General features: G+C 48.6%; 2 protein-coding genes across 4 annotated transcripts in view; one reads left to right on the forward strand and one right to left on the reverse strand.

Moving 5' to 3' along the window:
* The window catches only part of TBC1D2B (TBC1 domain family member 2B), a 75,030-nt gene extending 59,871 nt beyond the window's left edge, over nucleotides 1–15,159 (reverse strand). The window contains exon 1 of one of the 3 annotated variants that reach the window (XM_064382955.1): nucleotides 15,142–15,159. Coding sequence is in view for 1 of the 3 variants with exons in the window: in XM_021668244.2 (XP_021523919.2) it covers nucleotides 14,565–14,927 (363 nt within the window). In the remaining 2 variants the exon portion in view is untranslated. Of the gene's footprint in view, nucleotides 1–9,768; nucleotides 9,949–14,564; nucleotides 14,928–15,141 lie in introns of those variants that run through there. The other 2 variants (XM_021668244.2, XM_012457709.3) reach the window with 2 other exon arrangements.
* On the forward strand, nucleotides 2,185–2,410 carry LOC105720870 (small ribosomal subunit protein eS27-like). Its single transcript, XM_064382972.1, has one exon. It carries the CDS (start codon nucleotides 2,235–2,237, stop codon nucleotides 2,367–2,369), a length of 135 nt encoding a protein of 44 aa, XP_064239042.1. The 5' UTR covers nucleotides 2,185–2,234; the 3' UTR covers nucleotides 2,370–2,410.
* Nucleotides 15,160–22,389: the final 7,230 nt, after the last annotated feature.

The raw sequence follows: 22,389 nt of genomic DNA on the forward strand, positions 1-22,389 counted from the left end.
TTGGAAAACACAGAAAAACAAAGAAGAAAATAAAATGAACATAGCTGCATCACCAGCAATAACCCCCATCAATGCTTTCATATTTCCAAACATTTTTCTATCCATAAATGTATAGAAAATTTTCGACCTATATATTTTCTACCAATTTTCTAGCTAGCTGGTAGAAAACTAATTTTCTTTATAAAACTGTATTACTGAGTGCCAGACACTATGCTTTCACTTTATACACGCTGTCCTTTAACCCTTATAACAATCTCTCCCCAAACAGTATAGCTTGCCCATGGACCCTGGAGCCTAACTGCCGAGGTTCAAATCCCAGCTCTGCTACAGGCTAGCTATGTGAGGCAAGTTACATAAATTGTCTAGGCCTCAGATTTCTTGCTGGTATAGTAGGAACCTACTTCATGGTATTGTTACGAAGATTAATGAGTTAGCATGTGTTAAGCTCAGAGGAGTGTTTGGCACAAAGTACTCATTAGGTATCAACCATCTATATTATCATGTTTGCCCAAGATCTCATAGCCACTTGGCACAGTCAAAATTCAAACCAGGCCAGGCACAGTGGCTCACACCTGTAATCCCAGCACTTTGGGAGGCCGAGGCAGGTGGATCACAAGGTCAAGAGATCAAGACCATCCCGGCCAACATGGTGAAACCCTGTCTCTACTAAAAATACAAAAATTAGGCTGGGTACAGTGGCTCACGCCTATAATCCCAGCATTTTGGGAGGCCGAAGCAGGTGGATCACAAGGTCAAGAGATCAAGACCATCCTGGCAAACATCGTGAAACTCTGTGTCTACTAAAATACAAAAAATTAGCCAGGCGTGGTGGTGCATGCCTGTAGTCCCAGCTACTCAAGAGGCTGAGGCAGAAGAATCGCTTGAACCTGGGAGGTGGAGGTTGCAGTGAGCCAAGATCACACCACTGCACTCCAGCCTGGTGAGAGAGCAAGACTTTGTCTCAAAAATAAAAGAAATAAAAAAAAAAATTCAAACCTGAGTCTGCACTACTTGCTATCAAAGGGAAGGATGAATGAGCCTGCCCAAGACAAAATCAATCCTCTCAACATTTCAGCAGGAATCATAAGTTCCTCTATGGTTTTTCTTAAATATTAAAATGCTGATGACCTCAATCAATAGCAAAGTTCAAATAAAAACCTCTGGGTTGGCTTCAGGGACAAATAAAACTATATCAGATGCTGGTCTCCACATCAGTAGAGAAGGTCCTCTGCACATCAAATCTAGAGGGGTCCACACAGTGTCACTGGGAGAGGGCATGACCATCAGCCTACAAGGTGCTTCCACTCTTAATCACAATTCTGCCCTAAGGGCATTTCTCAAAAACAGACTGCTATGAGCAATAACAAGACCACACATAAGCAAATACGGAGAGGAGAGAAACAGTTCTCCAGCCTAATAGAATAGAATCGCCAGGTCTCCTAGTCCTAAAAACTCCCTTGTCAGTCTCCCAGATTCATGCATCCTAACAATCTCAGATTCACCCCTGGGCCTCTGGGTCCCCAGATTCACCTACCCTTGGGCCTCTGCAACAGCTTCCTAACTGGACTTGCTGTCTCAGTCTCCCTCCTCCAAACCCTCTTCTGACCCCTCACCAATGAACTCATATACATCCCAGGCTTAAAATTCTCTCACGGCTTCCAAGTGTCAAGAAATCTGGCCCACACTGCCCCACACTCCACAGAACTATACTCTTTCTCCCACACAAAAGGCCCACAAAAGCCTCCACAATCTCTGCTCCTAATGCACTAACACCTCCCTAACAAATTCATACTTGCTCAAGACCCAGTACAAATATCTCAGCATCCCTTATACAACCAAAAGGATGCTGGCCAGCTGCACACCACCTCAATCACCCACTCAGGGTTATGAACTCTGGGTTCCTTCCCAAAGGGTCAGGTCCAGACATGTTTATAAGCCAAAAGAACAACATAACAAACCATCGCAAATGAGCCACAGGAAGGAAAATATATACACAAAATGGGTCAAGTCTGCAAACCTTATAGAAAGCAATTTAAATTACATGAATAGTTTTAGGTATCCATTTCTTAAAAAGAATGCAACGGCTACTCATAATAAAGGAACTTTTGCCTTTCCAGCGGTGACGACCTACCCACGAGAACACGCCTCTCACAAAGGATCTCCTTCATCCCTCTCCAGAAGAGAAGAGGAAACACAAGAAGAAACGCCTGGTGCAGAGCCCCAATTCCTACTTCATGGATGTGAAATGCCCAGGATGCTATAAAATCACCGTGGTCTTCAGCCATGCACAAACGGTAGTTTTGTCTGTTGGCTGCTCCACTGTCCTCTGCCAGCCTACAGGAGGAAAAGCAAGGCTTACAGAAGGATGATCTTTCAGGAGGAAGCAGCACTAAAAGCATTCTGAATCAAGATGAGTGGGAAACCATCTCAATAAACACATTTTGGATAAAAAAATTAAAAAAGTAAAGGAACTTTTGTTTCTTAAACTTAAGGAAGGATATCTGGATCTCTAAGAAATGTCTAAAGTAATTTCTTCCATAAGCAATAAAAAGCACAAGAATATTGTAAGCAGCCTGATAATACAAAACAAAATGGAAATGGAAAACAGACTGTAACCCTGAATCTGATAAATAACTTTAGGTTCCAAATTTTCTCCTGAGTGTTTCAAAATCATGAGCCTGGAAACAATTTCAAGGGATCTGGCCCAGCACCAACGGGAAAAAAAATGTATTTTTTCCCTGGAAAGGTTTCGAAATCTTCTGTTTCAGCCAGCAACAGAGACCGAGAAGGCAAATCCTGAATCTCCTGACTCCTTGGAAAGCAGAATGCAAGGTCCATTCCTCTAGTGAACATCAGAAATTCTCCTTCTGTATCTTTTAAAACTGCTATCTTAAAATCAGCATTCATACATCTTATCAAATAATCATATCTTATTAAAATAGTTCTAATAGAACTCCTTTCAAAGGCCAAGCGCACAGCTAGAACCCATCATCAATTTCCCTGAATAGTCTGCTTCGAGGTGGGCAGCCATTCCCTGGGAAGATGCCACAAATTCCTCATCCATTCTGGCAGGTGGTGGCCTGAGGAGTTCCGCCATCTCTAATACTCAAGTACCCCTTTTAAAAAGCAAACACCTTGAGAGAAAAGCCATTTCTCAAACCCATATTCAGCAACTACCTTTTTAAACTGTTAACCATTTAACAGAGAGTAGCAACTAAGGGTAACAGACTAGAAGAAGAGGGCCTACAACTAGTACAAAGAAGAGCAGATGTGAGTTCACGGGAAATTGGGCGACGAAAACAACTGGGCTTGTGAGGGACCCGGTCACATCGAAGCCTCTCACCGCCCAGGCCACCCAGCTGGGATGAGCTACAAATTTCATCAAGACAAGGGCAAGGGCAAGGCCGCTCTCCGGGCATACTCGTCCCTGTAGGAAACATAGAAGCCTGTCAAAATGCTTTCTGCTTCCCAGAGAAAGGGAGCACGAGGTCTCCGAGTGACCACAGGGCTACATTCCGATGGTTCCCTCTCAGCTCTGCCATTGCACAATGTGAGAGAGCCCAGGATGAGCTCAGGAAAAATAACCACTGCAGCCACAGCCTGTGGCCTACTGGACAGTCCTGCTCCACCTCTGCCCACAATGGCTTCCGCACACTATGCAACACCACATTACTCTGCTTGATGTTTTTCAACTAAAACTAGGGCGCACGAATGACTGACTTAACATGAAGTTTTAAGAAATGGAGTTGGACAGGTTCCCAGGCTCCACCCATCAGAGATGTGGGAGGCAGGGGGGCCCAGTACCAAGAACTCACCTGGTCTTTCAGTGAATTGACGGGCGTGTTTGGGAACCACAGTGATTTCTAACAGTGTTTTCAGGTGGAGTTGATGTCTCAGGCGTATCAGATGGTTACGCACTTCTCTCTGGTGAAAAGCTAGGGGATCTGAAAGTACTTACCAGCTCTTTGGTGGTGGCAATCATTGCATTCACCCTCCCAGAAACACCCAAAGATGCCAAGTGAACACTGTTCACTCCAGGAGCCTCTCTCTAAATGCTCAGAGAGGAACCCTAGAACATGGGGTCTGCCAGCCACTATGATCGGCACAAGAGTCAGAAACCTTGGGGCCAATGGAGAATCGGGCCAAAAGTCATTCCTCTGGAGCACAGAAACTCAGAATGCAAAGAAAATACGCAGCTATAAACCACAGAGAGTCAACCTGAGGATGGAGGGTTCACACTTCACTGGTCTCTACCCACGCAGTTTAGTTATTTCTAGTCCACTTAGAAAGCCACCATCGTACAAGGTCAGTCTTTTCTTCACAGCCAAAGAGAACATTCATCATGTTTCACAGGGGAGCCACAGAGGTCTGCAGCAGAAGGGCTGGGATGCTGGAGAGAAATGCAGATTCCTGAGGCCCACTCTGGCCTGCCTACCAAAGCAGAATCTCTAGGGGAGGAACCCCACAATCTGCATTTTAACAGAGGCTGGAAGGTTTCTTTCCCACACGAAATCTGAGAACTGCAGTTCTAAGGGAGATGTTTTCCTTTCAAAGACAGACATGAAAGAAGTCTTACCAGCACATTACCTCTAGTGCAGTATATACGAAAGAGCTGTGTAAACAGTACGGTTTAAAAAGTGGTTCACTTCTGAGGCCAGAGGGCATGCCTTACAGAGCAGAAAGAGAAGATACAGCCATCTGCCAAGGGCCTGTTTTCCTCTGATGAAACAAAGAGAAAACCAAAGCCACCATTAAAAAGAAGCCCTTTGAAAAGGGATGCACCAGGCCTCAGCCTCTCCCAGGGAAACATCACTGATGCCTCCTACCAAGGCAACCCCCACTGGAAGTGTACAACCTGTGCTGTTAATTCCTATCTGATTAAACTTCTTAAATCTGTGCCCCAACAGAAAATGTTTAAAAATACGATTTGAGTCTCTCTATACAACTACTAAAAACAAGAATACGCCCAATTTTCTGCTAATGGATTAAGATAGATACATGAAGCAAGTATCATCGAACTGGTGGGTTTAAAATGGTAAGGTGTTGCTCATGCTTTTGGAGGTTTCAGTGGCAGGGTAGCCACTAGCTAGCTGTGGGACTCAGTTTCCTCTCTGTATCATGCATGGGAAGGGTTTGATCTCTGAGGGCCTCTCCAGTTCTAACTTTGGGACAATGACCCTTGAGCAAAAACAATGAATGCCTTTCTTCAGTTCACAGAGCCACCTAATGACAATGCCCTAATCGCACCCAGAACAGACAGAGAAGATCCCTGAGGCCAGAGACAGTGCTTGACTCTTGCTCAACAAAGTCTGTTTGGTGAATGGCCAGTTGGCTGCATCCATTTATAAAGCTGGCTACCTTCTCTGCAAGCACAGCCTCTCCTGGACATCAGAGAGCTGGAGAGGAAAATGAATACTGGGCTTGCTGCCTAGAAATAATTCCTATAATCCAAGATCAACATCTCTGATAACACTGGCCTGCCCACCTCCAGGCCACGGCCAGGCCTGCCATCTGACACTCAGCCACACAAGCCCGGGGGCCAGTCTGCTCAAGGAAGGTCTGCTGGTTCAGCAGCACTGGCCTAGGAAAGGGGCAGAAAGAAGAAACCCACAGGATCCCAACTCCCAAATCCCCGCTTCTCATACTGGATTCCAGTTTTCCCAGGTAAGCAATCTCTGCAACGGCTAAGAAAATGGCCAAGCATGCAAACTCATCAGAAGATGGTGATTCCCAGCTTACTGGGAACACATGTTGCTGATCCAAGAGGAACTAAGTCTTTGAGCAGCTACACAATTATACCAAAATTTACTAACTCCCTTTTCCCACCTTCCTCAGGGAGTTTTTCTTGATAATCAGTCATACAGAACTCTCCAATTCTTCAATATTCACCGAAATTATTACACAAACCACATATTTCTGGCCCTGGGCCATATCCAGATTAGTATTTTACATAGGGATATCCCCACCCCTTCATTTACTATGAAGTGCCAGAGCCTCTCAGAATCAAAAAACTTGCAGACACGTGATATTTATCTCCCAATGCTGAATACTACAGACACATACGGTCCTCTTCAATGTTTTTTTCAAAATTCTTACAATTCTTTGATTATATCCGATGCCAAGCTATTTTTAAAGTTAACACTACAGTTTCTTCAATCAATGGAAAAATTTCACTATTTGCAGTAAGAAGCATAGTGCTTAGAATATGATAGCTGCTCAAAAATATTTCCTGAGTGAATGGACACCGCAAATGTCCATTTGACCATGAAATGAGAACACACCACATACACACACAGACACACACATGCACACAAAGAGGATATGAGAGCTTAAAGCATGCATTTAGCCAACAAGCATCTAACAGGTGCTGGCATCCTTTAAGTATGAAAGGCACAGGAGTGAACTACACCAACAAAATCTTCTCCTAAGAGGTGATGCATAGTAGGACACAACAGCAGATGCTGAAAGACTAGATCAGGGAGCAAAACCATCCTGCATCTCTAGCTGACTGGGGGCCTCCTGTGCTGGCTGGTGAGCTACTGCCTGCTGGATAATCACAAAAGCCGCAGTCTCCCCAGGGATCCTCTCAGCTTCTTGCCCCTCACATGGCCTCACACATCCGGGTGCTCAGGATGTTTACTGAACTGAGCGCTCCAGGCAGAATATTTCACAGAACACTAGTCAGAAGTCACTAACTAGTCACCACTACCCAGTTTACCATTCCCATGTTGCATTCACTCTGTGAAAGCAAACAAAGCCCAGATGAGGGCTGGCCTGACAGGATACAGGTAAACACTCCATCAAATGTCATTAAAAACCAAACCGGAAATTGCTAATGAAAAGGCCTTTCCCTCTCCCAATCTGAGAGTCACTTCTACAATGGTGGGGTCTTTTTCTTTCTTTAGAGGAAGGGGGTGTTACTATTTATATTTTGTTCTGACTGGAGGTGGGAGGTCTGCACCCCAGTAGCTCAAAGGTAGAAGTGTCTGACCAAGGAGACCTGTCCACCCCCGTCAGATGCCTTAGTGGGGTGGGAGCTGGTACACCTCCACCCCAAATGAATCTGACGCCTCCTTCTATTTCTCAAGAAATCATTATCTCCACGGGGGAAGGAAACTGGCAATGTGCATACGAGCAAAGCAAGCGCAGCAGGAGAGAAGTCAAGGCTAGGGAACACTAGGAATGAATCAGGAAGGGAAGTCCGCCAGGGCGGGGCTGCCCCAGCCACACACGCTTGCCAAAGCAAGCTTCACCCATCACAGCAGCCCGTACTCAGAAACAATTAAGAAGCAACTGCTCAAGACAGCTTCAGCTTTGCATTGATCTACTTTTAAGTCTGTTTGCCAGTATATAACATATAAATACTTCAGCCCTTCATACCCAAACAAGATAATCCTCCAACCTAGTTAAATAAAAATAGTAGGCATGACCAAACCACCAGCCACAGTCTGAACATCTGTGTCTTCACAAAATTCAGGTGTTGAGACCCAGTCCCCAAGATGAGAATATTAAGAGTGAAGCCTTGCGGGAAGCGATTCAGTCATGAGGGCAGAGCCCTCTGGAATGAGATCAGGGCCCTCATAAAAGAGGCCAGAGTGGTAAAAGGAATTTGAAGAGAAAAATACGTGTAGATAGATGCATACATACATATATACTAATATACATAAATACATAGATGGAGGTCCCGGAGGGAGCTTGCCTGTCCCCTTCTGCTGTGAGGACACCACTGGAAGGCACTACTCTAAAGCAGAGAGTGAGCCTCCAGACACCAAATCTGCTGGTGCCTTCATCTTGGACTTCCCAGACTCCACAACTATGAGAAATAAATTTCTGTTGTGTACAAGCTACTCTGTCTACGGCATTTTATCACAGCAGCCCAAATGGACTAAAAGAATCTATTTGGGAGCAGAAAGGAAAACAAATCTATTTGTCAAATCCTGCTTAAAACTCTTTACTGACTCTAGCTCTCAGGACAAAGACCAAACTCCTGTCCCGGCCCCAGGCCTGCTTCCTCTTCCAAAGCCTAAGTCCCCTTCACCCCTAGCTGCCACCAGGCACTCCTTGAGTCCCTCATGCAAGCAGCACCCCCACCTAAGGTCCTCTACTGATGCCATTTCCTCTCCCTCCAACACTTTACTTCCACCTCTCCACACCCTAGTCAATACCAACTCATCCTTTGTGTCCCAGCTCAAATTCGGCTTCTTCAGGGAAGACCTAGCCCTCCCCCATCCCTAAACCAGATCAAGATCCTGAACTAAACATGCATTGCATCTCTTTCCTTTCAAACCTCCTAGCCCTGGCTGGTGTTTGTTATATTGTATTAACGTCTGTCCCCCGCATACTGAAAGCTCCATGAGGACAGGAACTGTTTGTCTTGTCCAGTCATATATCCAGTGCCTCAGCACACTGAGTGAGTGAGTGAGTGAGTGAGTGGCTCCTGAGGCCTCCCTAGAACGCAAGTCAGTGAACTACAGCGTGGGGTCATTTCCAGTCTCTGACTATTTCTGCACAATCTACAAGCCAAGGACAGTTTTTACATTTTTACTTTGCTATTTTGTTTTTTGAAACAGGTTCTCCCTCTGTCACCCAGGCTGGAAGACAGTGGCGCGAACACAGCTCACTGCAATCTCCACCTCCTGGGCTCAAGCAGTCCTTCTGCCTCAGCCTCCCAAGTAGCTGGGACTAAAGACATGAGCCATCACGTCTGGCTAGTTTTTTTTGTTCGTTTTTTGTTTGTTTGAGAAGGAGTTTCACTCTTGTCGCCCAGGCTGGAGTGCAATGGCACCATCTCAGCTCACTGCAACCTCAGTCTCCTGAGTTTAAGCGATTCTCCTGCCTCAGCCTCTGAAGTAGCTGGGATTACAGGCATGCGCCACCACACCCAGCTAATTTTGTATTTTTAGTAGAGACAGGGTTTCGCCACGCTGGTCAAGCTGGTCTTGAACCCCTGACCTCAAGTGATCCACCCACCTCAGCCTCCCAAAGTGCTGGGATTACAGGCGTGAGCCACCGTGCCCAGGCACACCTGGCTAGTTTTTAAATTTTTGTAGAGATAGGGTTTCATTTTTTGCCCAGGCTGGTCTTGAACTCTTGGGCTCAAGTAATCCTCCCACCTATGCCTCCCAAAGTGCTGGGATTACAGCAGTGAGCCACTGTACCCAACTAACATTTTCAAATGGTGTAAAAAATCAAAAGAATATTTTGTGAAATGTGAAAATCATATGAAATCCAAATTTCAGCATCCATAACTACAAGTTAAAACACAGCTATACGGATTCTACGGTTGTTTCTGTACTACTACAGCAGAATAGTGACAGACAGCAGGGTATGCAAAACCTAAAATACTACATGGCCCTTTACATAAAAAGTCTGCCCCTGCTCTAACAGTGTCCTTGGAGTCCTGACTATGGGCATGAAATACCAGAGACCTGAAAATACAGAACCAACTGTAAGCCCGCTCCTCTGGGAAAGGGTGAGTCATAACCCCTGTTGGATTCCTGACGTCTGTTACATTCAGTGGGCATTCACTGAATGGCTGCCACCTCCACAACATAGGCCAGAATGGCATGTAATACACCTGTATATTTGGGAGTTCTGGCCAATCGATTCTAAAGGGTCAGGGCTCATACTAAAACCAGTGCTTACTGGGTGACCATTTTCTATTCATTCATTCAACAAATGTCTACCTGGACACCTTACCTTAGTCAGTTCAGGCTGCTATAACAAAGACACCACACAGACTGAGTGGCTTAAACAACAGAAACTTACTCCTCAGTTCTGAAGGCTGGAATGTCCAAAATCAAGGTGCTGGTCAATTCGGTTCCTGGCGGGGACCTTCTTCCTGCTTTGCAAAGGAATGCCTTTTTGCTGTATCTTCATAGGTGGAGAGGGAGCTCATCTCTCCAGGGTCTCTTTATAAGGGCACTAATTCCATTCATGAAGGTTCCACCCTCATGACCTAATTACCTCCCAAAGGCCCTGCCTCTAAATATCACCACATTGGGAGTGGGTGCTTCAACATATGAGTTTTTCAGGAACATAACACTAGTCTAGAGCATGTCTCCTTTGTGCCAGGCACTGTTGCGGGAGCTGAGGATCCACAGTCCGTAGGGAGCTTATCCTCTGGTGAGCAGGAAATAGGATGGAGACTCCCCTGCAATGAGGAGTGTGCGAGAGGCAGTGGGAGATGCAATGCCACTGTGCTCTATCACAAGCATAACACTCGACTTGCCTCGAAGGAACTTAATTGGAAAGCCATGAAAAGTTAAATCCCCATACCTTAAAGAGTTAAATCATGTTTCAAGACTGAGCAGATACCCTGGGGCAGAACAGCTTAGGAGAACCACACAGCAAAGAAGGCTGGTTCACCACATCTATTTTGTACTGAACACACTGTGATTATCCAAGCCGACAAATGTTTGTCACTAAGAGAAATTTCAACACCAGGGAATGTGCATTCCCACCACAATCGGTTAAGAATAGGGGTACACAGCTATTCAGTTACATGTGGCTCAGAAACCAACACACATGTCCATTCAGCACCAAGCACCCAAGAAGGGAGGAATTCATGTGCTGACTGTCTGAGGAGGCTCTCGTGCTCCAAAGCCTACAGAGACCTGGAAGAGCAAGGCTGTTTAAGCTTCACCCTTGGTCAGTCACATGCTCTCCTTCCCCTAAATGCCTCAGATTCCAGCAAAGCTCGTGAGAAGCCTCCAGCAGCCCTACACACAGAGATGCACAGAGGAAGCATCAGCCTCTGCTAGACCCTTGCAGCAGTTTCTAGACATGTCCAGTAAAAGGTACTACACTTCCTGGTAAAGAACTGGGCAGTCAAATGTTCCCTTGTGATACTCACTATCCAGAAAGGAGAGATGTCAAATGCAGCAAAAGGAATGACTACTACTATACTTTATTTGATCCGAAACAAAGTCAAAAAAAGTAGACTTGTCAGATCAGACGATATACAATGATACTCCACATTCTGGACACTCACTGTTCCCGGAACCTCTACTTTTCAGAGAGGAACTGAGTCTAGCTTCATCATGTCAGCAAAATCCCATCCCCTGTCTAGCCTCTATTACCTCATAAGCCACCAGATCAAATTCCTAAGTTTGGGAATAGAGGAGTTTACCAAGAAATTCCTATATCAGCTTTCACTAAGACTCACATAGTAAAACATTTTGAAAAAGCCCAACAAAACCACAGCTTCTCCAGAGAAAGCTGAAAGATGCTTTAAAATAAGAAAAGCATACAATAATAGAACAAGAAAATTGCTGATTTTTCTTTACTTTTTAACCCTCTGTGAAAAGAAGTGGTATTTGTAAAATTATACACAACTAGCTGAAGTCTGAGCAGGGCTAAATCCTAACTTAAAATCCTCAGAAATCAAGGTCTCCTCTGTGGCTGGGCAGCCCTAAAGTGAAACATTAGGTGAACATTAAGGCCTATGGGCATCAGTTCTTGCATTTGAAAGATGAAAAGGAAGATAAATTGATAATTTCCATACTTACCACCATAAAGATTTTACTCCCACAGCGAAAAGAAGTAACTGAACAATGAAATTTATCTTTCTTCAAACACACCCCTACTCTAAAACCCTGCTACCCCCCCTCCCCTGCTTTTTTTTTTTTTTTTTTTTTTTTTGAGACAAAGTCTCACTCTGTCGTCCAGGCTGGAGTGCAGTGATACGATCTTGGCTCACTGCAACCTCCACCTCCTGGTATGCAGTTCTCCTGCCTCAGCCTCCTAAGTAGCTGGGACTACAGGCATGCGCCACCACACCCAGCTAATTTTTATATTTTTAGTAGAGAAGGAGTTTCATCATGTTGGTCAGGCTGGTCTTGAACTGCTTACTTTAAGTGATCCACCTGCCTCGGCCTCCCAAAGTGCTGGGATTACAGGTGTGAGCCACCATGCCCGTCCTTCTGCTCCCTTCTTCTAGAAAGCCTTGCCTGTGTTCCCACTCTCGTTGTATATAGCCAACACTCGGCCTCAGGTATTATCTTAGTCTATGACCAATTTAATCGTACATGTCAAAATATTCCTCCATTGCCAGTAACCCAAAGGAAAATATATTTCTTTTTTAAGGTGGATAGCATAATATAACAAACACTGATACACCTATGACCCAGTTCAAGAAATACTGCAAAACGACAGTGGAAGCCCTGAGGCACGAATTCCCAATCACATTCCCACTCTTTCCATCAGAGGCAACCAGGGCTCATTAGCCCCATGCAGCTCCTCCTCTCCCCACACAACATACATCCTTATGCTCTGCAGCACTGTTCCACACCATCTTCCTAACCTTTTATAAGTGGTATTCTCAACACAATCAATCTGTAACTTATTTCTTGCTCAGTTTTATGTTTGTGAGAGTATCCACGTTGACACCTGTATTTCTAGTTCCTTTGTTTACCACTGCACAATATTTCATTATATGAATACATTACGTATTTGGCCAAAGACGCGGCTTGATGTTTCACATGCCATGTGGTGCCTACTAGTTTCCATACCACTACGGAAAATGTGCCCGCCGTTTTCAGTAATATTCTCCAGAATCCTCACAACCACCTAATGAGGAAGGTACAATTCCCACTAGGCCAAAGAGGAAACTAAGGAAGGGAAGTGGTGCAGCCTGTCCAACGTGTGTGAGCAGCAGACTCCTGCTTCAAGTTCAAGTCCATCCAAGTCTAAAGCCACACTCCCGACAATATGCCTTGTAACCCTGCTTATGTAGATTCAGATTTTTTTTTTTGAATGAAAAAAATTGATAGAGGGCTCTACAGTCATCCGGGAAGAATCTGAATCACAGCACTCTATTTTCTTTAACAAACACCCCACAGGAAATTCATCCAACACAGGGACAGCCCGTACTTACACTGAGGAAAAGCCCCTGCCTTTGGCAAAGGTCCCCACAGGTCCCTTCCCAAGTTTATGCAGGTGCTCTCTAAGTAACCCTGAGTAGGACTGCAACCTGAGTTGGTTTCCTTTGGGGAAACAGGCTGTCAGCACCCACTTACAGACAGGACAAGGGAGCCCGAGAGAACATGGGAATCAGATCCTTCTTGAATTGGCAAAAGCTGAGTCGACAAAGCTCTAAGAACATCTCCCAGGAGCAGCTCCAGCTGTTAGCAGCTCTGGGGGTCTGAGGAACAGTCCTGCGCTCACAAGGCCAGGTGCTTGCCTGCTCTGCTCTATGTGTGGCCAGCTTTGTCACTGCTTTCATACACCCCAGCCCAACCCTGTCGCCCTGAAGAAAGCCCAACGTGCAATACGGAAGAGGAGTCAGTGAGGGTGGAGACTCACAGGAACCAGGCAGGGAGCAAAGCCTGCAGAAAGGACACGCAGCTCCAGGCCTGCACCCCAGATCCCTCCAAGTGCTCAACGCAGGTGGGCCCCTAGGAGGTGACAGTTTAGTCCCCCGGGACTCCCAAGGACAGGGAAGGCCTCTCAGCACCAAGACTCCTGACTCTCCTCTCCCACTTCTACACTGTATCTCCCATTGCGTCTGTTCGCTGGAGGATTAATGGAGCCTCAAAGGAGCAAGGCATAACTGGCTGAAGCGACCCCCTCCCAACTCTCCCAGACAAAGCAAGGAGCAAGAAAACAGGCCTGCCACCTACTGGCTGTGTGACCTTAGCTGAAGCATCCCTGTCCACTCTGGAGAAAAATGTAGTGGACTGTCTCTAAGGGCCCTGCCATCTCTGACTCTTTCTGTCCATAGTGCTAAAGGCACGGTGGCTCACCCCTGGCTTCCCAGCACTTTGGGAAGCTCGTTGGGGAGGAGGGTTTGAGCCCAGGAGTTCGAGACTAGCCTGGGCAACATAGTGAGACCCTGTTTGTTTATAAAAATAAATTTTAAAAGTTTTTTTAATTAGTCAGGCGTGGTAGCCCACGCCTGTGGTCCCAGCTACTTGGGAGGCTGAGGGGGGAGGATCACATGAGGCCAGGCATGGAGGCTGCAGTGAGCCAAGATCGCGCCCCTGCACTCCAGCCTGGGCAACAGACCAAGATCCTGTCCCAAAAAGAATAAATAAATAAAAACAAGACAAATGTACTAATACTTCGCAGATTAGAGTATAATTCATTTAATCCCAACACCCCGCGAGGTAGGCACTACTGCTCTCCCATTTAACAGAGGCGGCGGCTGCCGCGCAGAACAAGCGGTTCACTGAGGTACCAAGGTCACAGACACAGTCCTAAAGGAGCCCCCGGGGGTAGAAGCCTACGCTTATGGATGCCTGGGAGGGCTGCACAGGACATCCACGGGATAGTGGGGGTGGGAGACATCAGAGGAGACCCGAGAGAAGGCGCAGAGGGAGGTAATGGGCCAAGGTGTCTGAGGAAGCAGACAGGGCTGGGTGGCCACAGCCAGAATGCCCAAAGCCCAGGTGGAGGAGAGGAGACAGGAACGAGGACAGGAAGTGGAGAAGCGGGAAAACGCAGGCCGACGTGGGCAGGGGCGAGGAGGCCTCGGAGGAAGGAGGGTGGATGGCGCAGGCGCGCGGCCAAGGCAGGGGGCGCCGGCGGAAGCGCGGGGGCGGCAGCGGGGCGCGCGGTCCCACCTTGAGCACCGTGACGGCTCCCGCGGTGTGCACCTGGAAGTGCGCGGGCGGCTCCGCGCCCGGCTCCGCCGCCTCGTCGGGGCCCTGGTAGCTGAAGCAGGCGTCCGCGATGTCCAGGTGGCCGAGGGGCAGCGCGTCCTGCGGGCTCTTGAAGTAGTAGAGGTAGCAGCGGCGCGCGTCGAACACGAACCAGCGGCTGCGGTAGCCGCGCAGCGGGCCCTTGCCCGACAGCTTCTGCAGGTAGCCGCACAGCCGCGCTGGCTCCCGCGCGGGACCCGCCCCGGGCTCCGCGGCCGCCCCCTGCGCCGCGCCCTCGCCGCCGCCGCTCTCGCCTTCTTCCGCCCGGGCTCCGGCCCCGGGCATCCCTACCGCGAGCTAACCGTCGGCGCCCACGCCCGTGTCCAACGCCTCCAGGCCCGCGTCCAGCGCCTCCGCACCGCGGCCACTGCGCCCCCTACCCCTCCACACCGCCCAGCCGCGGCGCACGGCCCTCGGCCGCGCAAAGCAGCCTGGGACTTGTAGTCTCGCCCCCGCCCGCCCACTGGCCATTGCCCCCGCAGCCCTGCGGGTCAGTTACCTTAGTGTTACGTGGGCTCCAAGTCCCTGCCCTGCCGGCTGAAGCAATGCTGTATTTCTTTACGGCAGTGTAGGTACGTGGGAATGTGCATCTCTCAAAACCCAACGGAGTGTCGGCTTAAAACCCCATTCACTCTGTGTACCTTATTCTAAACACTTGATTTTTAAGTCTCCCTCCTGCCAGAGTCTCAAGCTAATATTGTAAAAATGAGACAGCCTATTGCCTGGTGCTGAGTACGTGCTGAGTAAATATTTGCAGAATTCATGGGAGTCAAAGCGTTTCCTGCCTCTCCAGACCTCAGTTCATTCATTGAATTCAACATATATTTATTGAGCGCCTTCTGAATGCCAGGTATGGCTCTGTAAGCCAGGCCCTGGTGGATACAGTAGTGAACAAACCAGTCATTCTCCTGCTCTCCTGGAGATTATATTCTAGTAAGGCGAAGAAGTGGCACACAAGAAAGCAGGCAAATGTAATGTGTGCTATGTGGTATAAATGCCATGATGGCATGTAAATAATTACCACTTAAAATAGCACCTAGTACTTATCAGTGCTTTATAGATTAACTTATTTGAACTCTCACAACCTCAAAAGGCAAATCTATGGCTTTGTAGTAAAGCAAAGAGAATGAATAAGACCAAGTATTTGCCAGCACAACAGGGTGACTAGAGTCAAAGATAATTTGCACATTAACAAATAACCAAAGGAGTATAATTGGATTGTAGCACAAAGGATAAATGCCTGAGATGATGGATCCTCTACTTACCCTGATGTGATTATTATGCATAGCATGCCTGTATTAAAAAATCTCATGTAACCCATAAATGTATATACCTACTATGTTCCCACAAACATAAAAATAGGAAAAATAAAACGCAAAGTGAGAGGATGATGTGATGGGGGTGGATAGCTGGCTGCTCCCCCAGGACAGGCAAGGAGGCTGATCTGATCCTGTGATATGGAGGCCAGTCTGATCCTGTGATAGGGAGCACAGACTCGGATGATGGGAGGGACCGGAGCAACCAGAGAAGTGAAGGAAGCATTCCAGGCAGAGGGACCAGTGAGTACAAGAGCTCACTTTATTCAAAGGAAGAAGGAAATGTATAGCTACATTTGTGAGGGCCCAAACCAAATATCTCACCCTCATAGATTTGCATGTTTTATGCAGACACAAAGACCCAGGTGGAAAACTGACCTTTCTGAGCTGGACAGGGACACAAATTAGACTGCCTGTTTGGAGCCACCCAGGTAGGAAGGGCAGGCTCTGGGGCCTCACCCAGCCCACTGACTCTCTGCAGGCCCTACATTGCCACCACACGGGTGCTTATTTCCTGGGGCCCGTCAGAGGTGTGGCTGGGGTGGCCACAGCAAGGGCACCTCCCACCGTAGCCCTCTCCAACTGTGTTTGAGCACGGTCAGCACAGTGTTAAGGGCTGGGCTCTGACTTCATTCTGACCGGATGTGTCTCCTAGCTCTGCCACTTACTAGAGGCATGGCCTTGGCAAAGTGATTTAACTTCTCCGGGCCTCAGTCTCTTCATTTATAAAATGGGGTTTATAAATACAAGTAGCTATCTTGTGCTTTTGTTATTGGAAGGATTACATGAGAAATGCATTTGAATGTGCTTAGCAACGGGTGCCTCACACATAGTAATCACTCTGCTCATATCAGCTTATCATCATCATACAGTTAACACTGATGTCTTCCTCATCAGTCAGCAGATTTGGAGAGGGGGGAATCCAAGAGTCAGACAGGGCCCAGACGAGAGAGGCCAGAGACTATGGTGCTGCAGGAGCGGGGTGGACTGCTTTTGGGAGTAAGGAGTCCAAGTTCACTTTGGGCCTCACTGTGTATGTAAAAGGGGCTGTGATTGGCTTGTGGGGTAGGCAGTCAGAGTGGGCTATGACCTTGAAATATTGTTGGAAAGGGAAGAGCTGGGAGAACCGGGTCTGTATTGGCACAGTACGGGCAGGCAACGAGACAGGGCAGGGTGTAGCCCATCTCTCCTAGCTCTATCAATAAGTTAGGAGGAAGTGAAGGTGGCCACGACCTGTGGTCCCAGTGGACAGGACCAAGCCCCATCAGGTATCTCCTGGGGGCTGATGTCTGCTAGGCTGGAGGAAGGCATCCTTCATAGGCACAAGGCACAAGCCCAGCTCCCGGAATGAAAGTTTGGGCTGGCTGGCCAGGGCTAGGCAGATGGGATGGGACGAGGGGCCTCTACAGCCCATCCTAGAGCTGCTGTCTGTGCCCCTCAGTGGGCAAGTTGGATCTCAGCTGAATCCCCTACCCTTGAGCACCCAATCCTTCCCTGGTCACCCAGCATAGATGAGCTGGGGCCATTTTAAAATATGCTTGCAGGGCCGGGCACAGTGGCTCACGCCTGTAATCCCAGCACTTTGGGAGGCTGAGGCAGGTGGATCACCTGAGGTCAGGAGTTTGAGACCAGCCTGGCCAACATGGTAAAACCTCATCTTTACTAAAAATACAAAACTTAGCCAGCCGTAGTGGCAGGCACCTGTAATCCCAGCTACTCGGGAGGCAGAAGCAAAAGAATTGCTTAAGTCTGGGAGGCAGAGGTTGCAGTGAACCAAGATTTCACCACTGCACTCCAGCCTGGGCAACAGAGTAAGACTCTGTCTCAAAATAAATAAATAAATAAATAAAAATAAATAAAATGCTTGCGGGCCACTGCCCTCTTCCTTCTGGAGGCCACACCTTATATCATATCAAACATATGAAAATGCCCTACATCCCTTAATAAACATATACATAATTTTTGCTATAAAACTATTGCAGGAATATCCATAATTGCACTCTTGATATTATCCAGTTATGAGTTCTTATTTTAATTTATAAGTGGCTGATTTCTCATCAATCATCATGTCTATGTGGGAATTTTGGCCAAGTGAGAGAAACCTAACCTAGAAATTGTTCTCAAACGTAATGACTTTTTTTTTTGAGATGAGTCTCACCGTGTCTACACAGTAGGTAGGCCGGAGTGTGGTGATGCTGTGTCGGCTCACTGCAACCTCTCCTTCCTGGGCTCAAGCGATCCTCCCACCTCAGCCTCCTAAGTAGCTGGGACAACAGGTGCGCACCACCACGCCCAGCTAATTTTTGTATTTTTCATAGAGATAGGTCTTTGCCATGTTGCCCAGGCTGGTCTCAAACTCCTAGTCTCAAGTGATCCTCCCACCTTGGCCTCCCAGAGTGCTGGGATTAAGGTATGACGCCATGGTGCCCAGCCCAGTTATGATCATTTTTATGATGATTATAAAGGTGACATATTACATTTGTAGACGTTTAATTAAATGTTCATTAATTCTAATTTTGCTCTTTTTCTTGGGTTTTAGAGCGAATAGATTTTTCTTAGGCCACAAACATTTCACAGGCCCCTCAAGCAGGCGGGCCCAGGCACCGAGCCTATTAGAATCCTAAGGGATAAACTGGCCTGGCCCCTGCCTGGGTCTGGGCCGGGTCTGGAATGTGGCCCTGTAAGGAGGCTGCACAGACACAGGCCTGAGTCCCCAGTGAGAGTGGTGAAATATGGAGGCCTCAAAACCACCAGCAATGTCTCAGGAGGGTGCCCTGGAGGCCGCTGAGTGTCTGCACGACCAGGCTTGGGAAGTGTCCCAAGGCTTCCAAGGATCCCTAGAGCCTCCAGAATCAACCCCAAAACCCTCTTGACTCTCAAGCCCTCCCCCAGGTCCCTCTACCCCACTGACTTTCTCCAGGCCCTGCTGGAATGCTTTTATTTCATGGACAAACCTTTCTTCCCTCATTCCTAGGGCCGTGAGCTGAAGGGAAATAGGCAATGTGGCTTTACCTCATCTCTTTTAGTATCTCAATCTTCAATTTGGACAATGTTTATAGTTTATGTAAATAAATATAGCTTCCGTTCCCCCCAAGGGCCTCCTACATGGAAATTCTGGGGCTGTCTCTGATGGCTCCTATTTCCCTGGAATCCTTCACAAATGGTTTGTTGCATTTGCAGTTCCTGAGGGCTCTTAACGTTAAACAGCAAGGTCCTGTGGTCAGGGCGAGCTTTGCTCCGCCTGCATACCTCCCCTGCATCTAGTACAGGCATGAGAGGTGTTGGAGGGTCTGCCCTGCTTGCCCATGTAAGCCCCTGCCTCTTTTTTTTTTTTTTTTTTTTAAGACTGAGTCTCACTCTATCACCAGGCTGGAGTGCAGTGGCATGAATCCCGACTCACTGCAATTTCTGTTTTCCAGTTTCAAGCAATTCTCCTGCCTCAGCCTCCCAAGTAGCTGGGACTACAGGTGTGCACCACCATGCCCGGCGAATTTTTTGTATTTTTAATAGAGACAGGGTTTCACCATGTTGGCCAGGATGGTCTCGATCTCTTGACCTCGTGATCCACCCGCCTCGGCCTCCCAAAGTGCTGGGATTACAGGCGTGAGCCACTGCACACGGCCACCGTGCCTCTTTAAGCCTTCCAGGAACCCAGTGACCAGAAGGAAACAGCCACCCAGGAGGAAGTAGCTGCAGTTTACTGAAAAGGGGAAATCTGGGCAGTAGATATTCCTCCATGGCCACCCTCTGGGAAAACCCTAGGGGAACACACAGACGGTGACTTATCCTAGGTCAGTCTCCCCAGAGTGGGTAGCATGTGCCCAGAGGCCTCTGGAGAAGCACCCGCTGCACACTGCCTTTGTGACCGTCAGACCCCGGGGAGACGGAGCTGGCCAAGATGGTGACCTCCCGAGGGAGGAACGCACACATCTGCAGGAGGCCCAGAGAGGAAAGCAGCCTTATCACCTGCATGCTGTGTGCCCTCAGGCATGTCCCTGCCCTCTCTGGGCTGCAGTTTTCACCTGCACAAGGAGGTAGATGACTGAGTGATTTCTAAGGGCCTGCCCCTACCTGCTCTGAAATGCAACAGTGGCGTGAGACACAGCTGTGAGGACCTGCAGGCTGCTGGAGGCTCTGCCTTTTCAGTCCCCACGCTCAAAGCTCTCTGGATTGTTACAACCAAGCTGCCCCCTCCCCTCAGGGCTCCGCTCCATCTGCAGGCTCGGCTGCCCACTGCAGTTAGTGCAAGCATGACCCTTTAAGGTGACACTTTTGCATTGTTTGTCCCTGGGCCTGAATGGAGAAGCAGCCCTATCCCCATCACCCCCGTCCAAGGCACAAATGGAAGCCTTGTGTCCCTGAGGCAGACAGAAGCAGAGACGGCAGAGTTACTTAGGGGTTAGTGGGGGTAATGCTATCCTGGTAGAGCCTTGTGAAGGAAGTTGGCCTGATGAGGAGGGGATGGAAGGGGTGAAGAAGGTTGGAGGACTGGAGCTGTGAATGGGCCATGCATTGGAGGGCTAGGGATGGGACAAAAAAGAGCAAGACCATCCTCAGAGCAGAGAATGCTTTGACCAGAGCAAACAGCTGCCTCAGAGACCCCCCAGACCAGATAGAGGGCTTTCCATGTATGTCCGCAGAGCTCTGAAAGGGGGCACCCTGCACCAAGCCTACTGCCCTGGTAGGAGGTTGTTGGGGGTACTGGGGCAGGGGTATGGTGGTGGGGAAGTGGTTTTGAAATAAAGAAGGGGGTCTGGTGGCTCACACCTGTAATCCCAGCACTTTGGGAGGCTAAGGCAGGTGGATCACTTGAGCTCAGGAGTTTGAGACCAACCTGGGCAACATGGCAAAACCCCATCTCTACAAAAGATTAGCTGGGCATGGTGGTGTGTGCCTATAGTCCCAGCTACTTGGGGGTCTGAGGCAGGAGGATTGCTTGAGGCCAGGAGGTCCTCATCTTACCGCTGCACTCTGGCCGGGGTGACAAAGTGAGAAGAAAGAGAGAGAGAGAGAGGGAGGGAGGGAGGGAGGGAGGGAAAGGAAGGAAGGAAGGAAAGGGAAGGAGGGAGGGAGGGAAGGAAGGAAGGAAAGGGAAGGAGGGAGGGAGGGAAGGAAGGAAGGAGGGAAGGGGGAAGGGGGGAAGGAGGGAAGGGGAGAAAGGGGGAAGGGGGAAGGAGGGAAGGGGTAAGAGCTGTGGGACCTTAGGCCAATCTCCCAGCCTCTCTGCCTCAGCTTCCTCATCTGTACGATGGGACATGATGACATTTACCCCTTAGAGCTGCTGTGAGGCTTAAATAAGCCCGTAAATGCAAAACACTCCACACGGTCTCTGACATGCAAGTCTCATTTGATAACTAATTCATTCAACAAACATCCCTGGTCCCTGCTCTTTGCCTCTGGCCGGTGATGGGTGGTGCTGAGGACTCACCACAGGACTGGGCCTGGCCCCTGCTGCAGGAAGCTCCCAGTCTTGTCAGGGGGGAGAGCCTCTGAGAGAACAGTCCCAGCAAGGGAGCCCAGGCTCTCAGACCCTCCTGGACTGTGGACTCTGGCTTCCAGTAGGCCTCATTTCCCTGCCAAATTGGCAGGCAAATCTGCACACCTCCTGGCTCTCTTTCTGACAGCGAAGAAATCTGAGGTGCTGGCCAAGCTCCCAGCCCTGGGGCTAGGGGACAGAGGCTTGGATAGGTAGAGGCCTGGGTGTCTCTGGGAGCCGATAGACAGTAGAGGTTGGCAGGGGCTCGATGCCAGGCAGGCAAGACCAGCACGGGAATTAGGGAGAGCCTCACTGCCACAGGGGCAGGGGAGGACGGGATCCTGCAGAGGCAGGGGACCACAGCTGCAGAGGCCCTGTGTCCTTCCTGTTACCACCCTGTTCCCAGGGCCTGGCACTGGGCCCAGCACAGCATAGTCCCCTTTGCCTTCACCTCCCCGCTTCCCAGAGGCCTTCATGCTGTCCCCTTCCCAGTGCCCCCATCCCTCAGCCAAATCTGACCTCAGACTCTTCCACCCTTCCCATACAAGCAACGGGGACTAAAACCAGCTTTGAGGCCAAATCTGGGATTGTTTTAACTGAAAGCTTGAAGAGATGTTGTTCTGGTGGTGGAAGTTCAAGCCTCCTCTGGTTCGGCAAAGGGGTTTGCAAGAGTAGTTTACAGTGCACTATGTGAGCGAAGCGATGGAGAGGGAAGCAGGAAGAAGGCGGTCGTGATACATGATGACAGGCACAGAAGACCCAGAAGAAGGAGATACTGGAGTGAGAGGAATGTTTCTCAATGTGTTTCTTGTTTGGAAGTTTGAATACATTGACTATGTTAATTTGGAATCAACGCATTTTCAAAGTGCTTAAAGAATTTGGGAAGCAGGGAAAATGGCTGCAGCAATGGCATGGGAGGAGGATGGGCTGCCAGCTTCTCGTCTTAGCCCTGTCA

This window comes from Aotus nancymaae, unplaced genomic scaffold (genome assembly GCF_030222135.1).
Source record: "Aotus nancymaae isolate 86718 unplaced genomic scaffold, 86718_ANA_hifiasm-v0.15.2.pri h1tg000003l, whole genome shotgun sequence".
Classification (NCBI taxonomy): Eukaryota; Metazoa; Chordata; class Mammalia; order Primates; family Aotidae; genus Aotus; species Aotus nancymaae.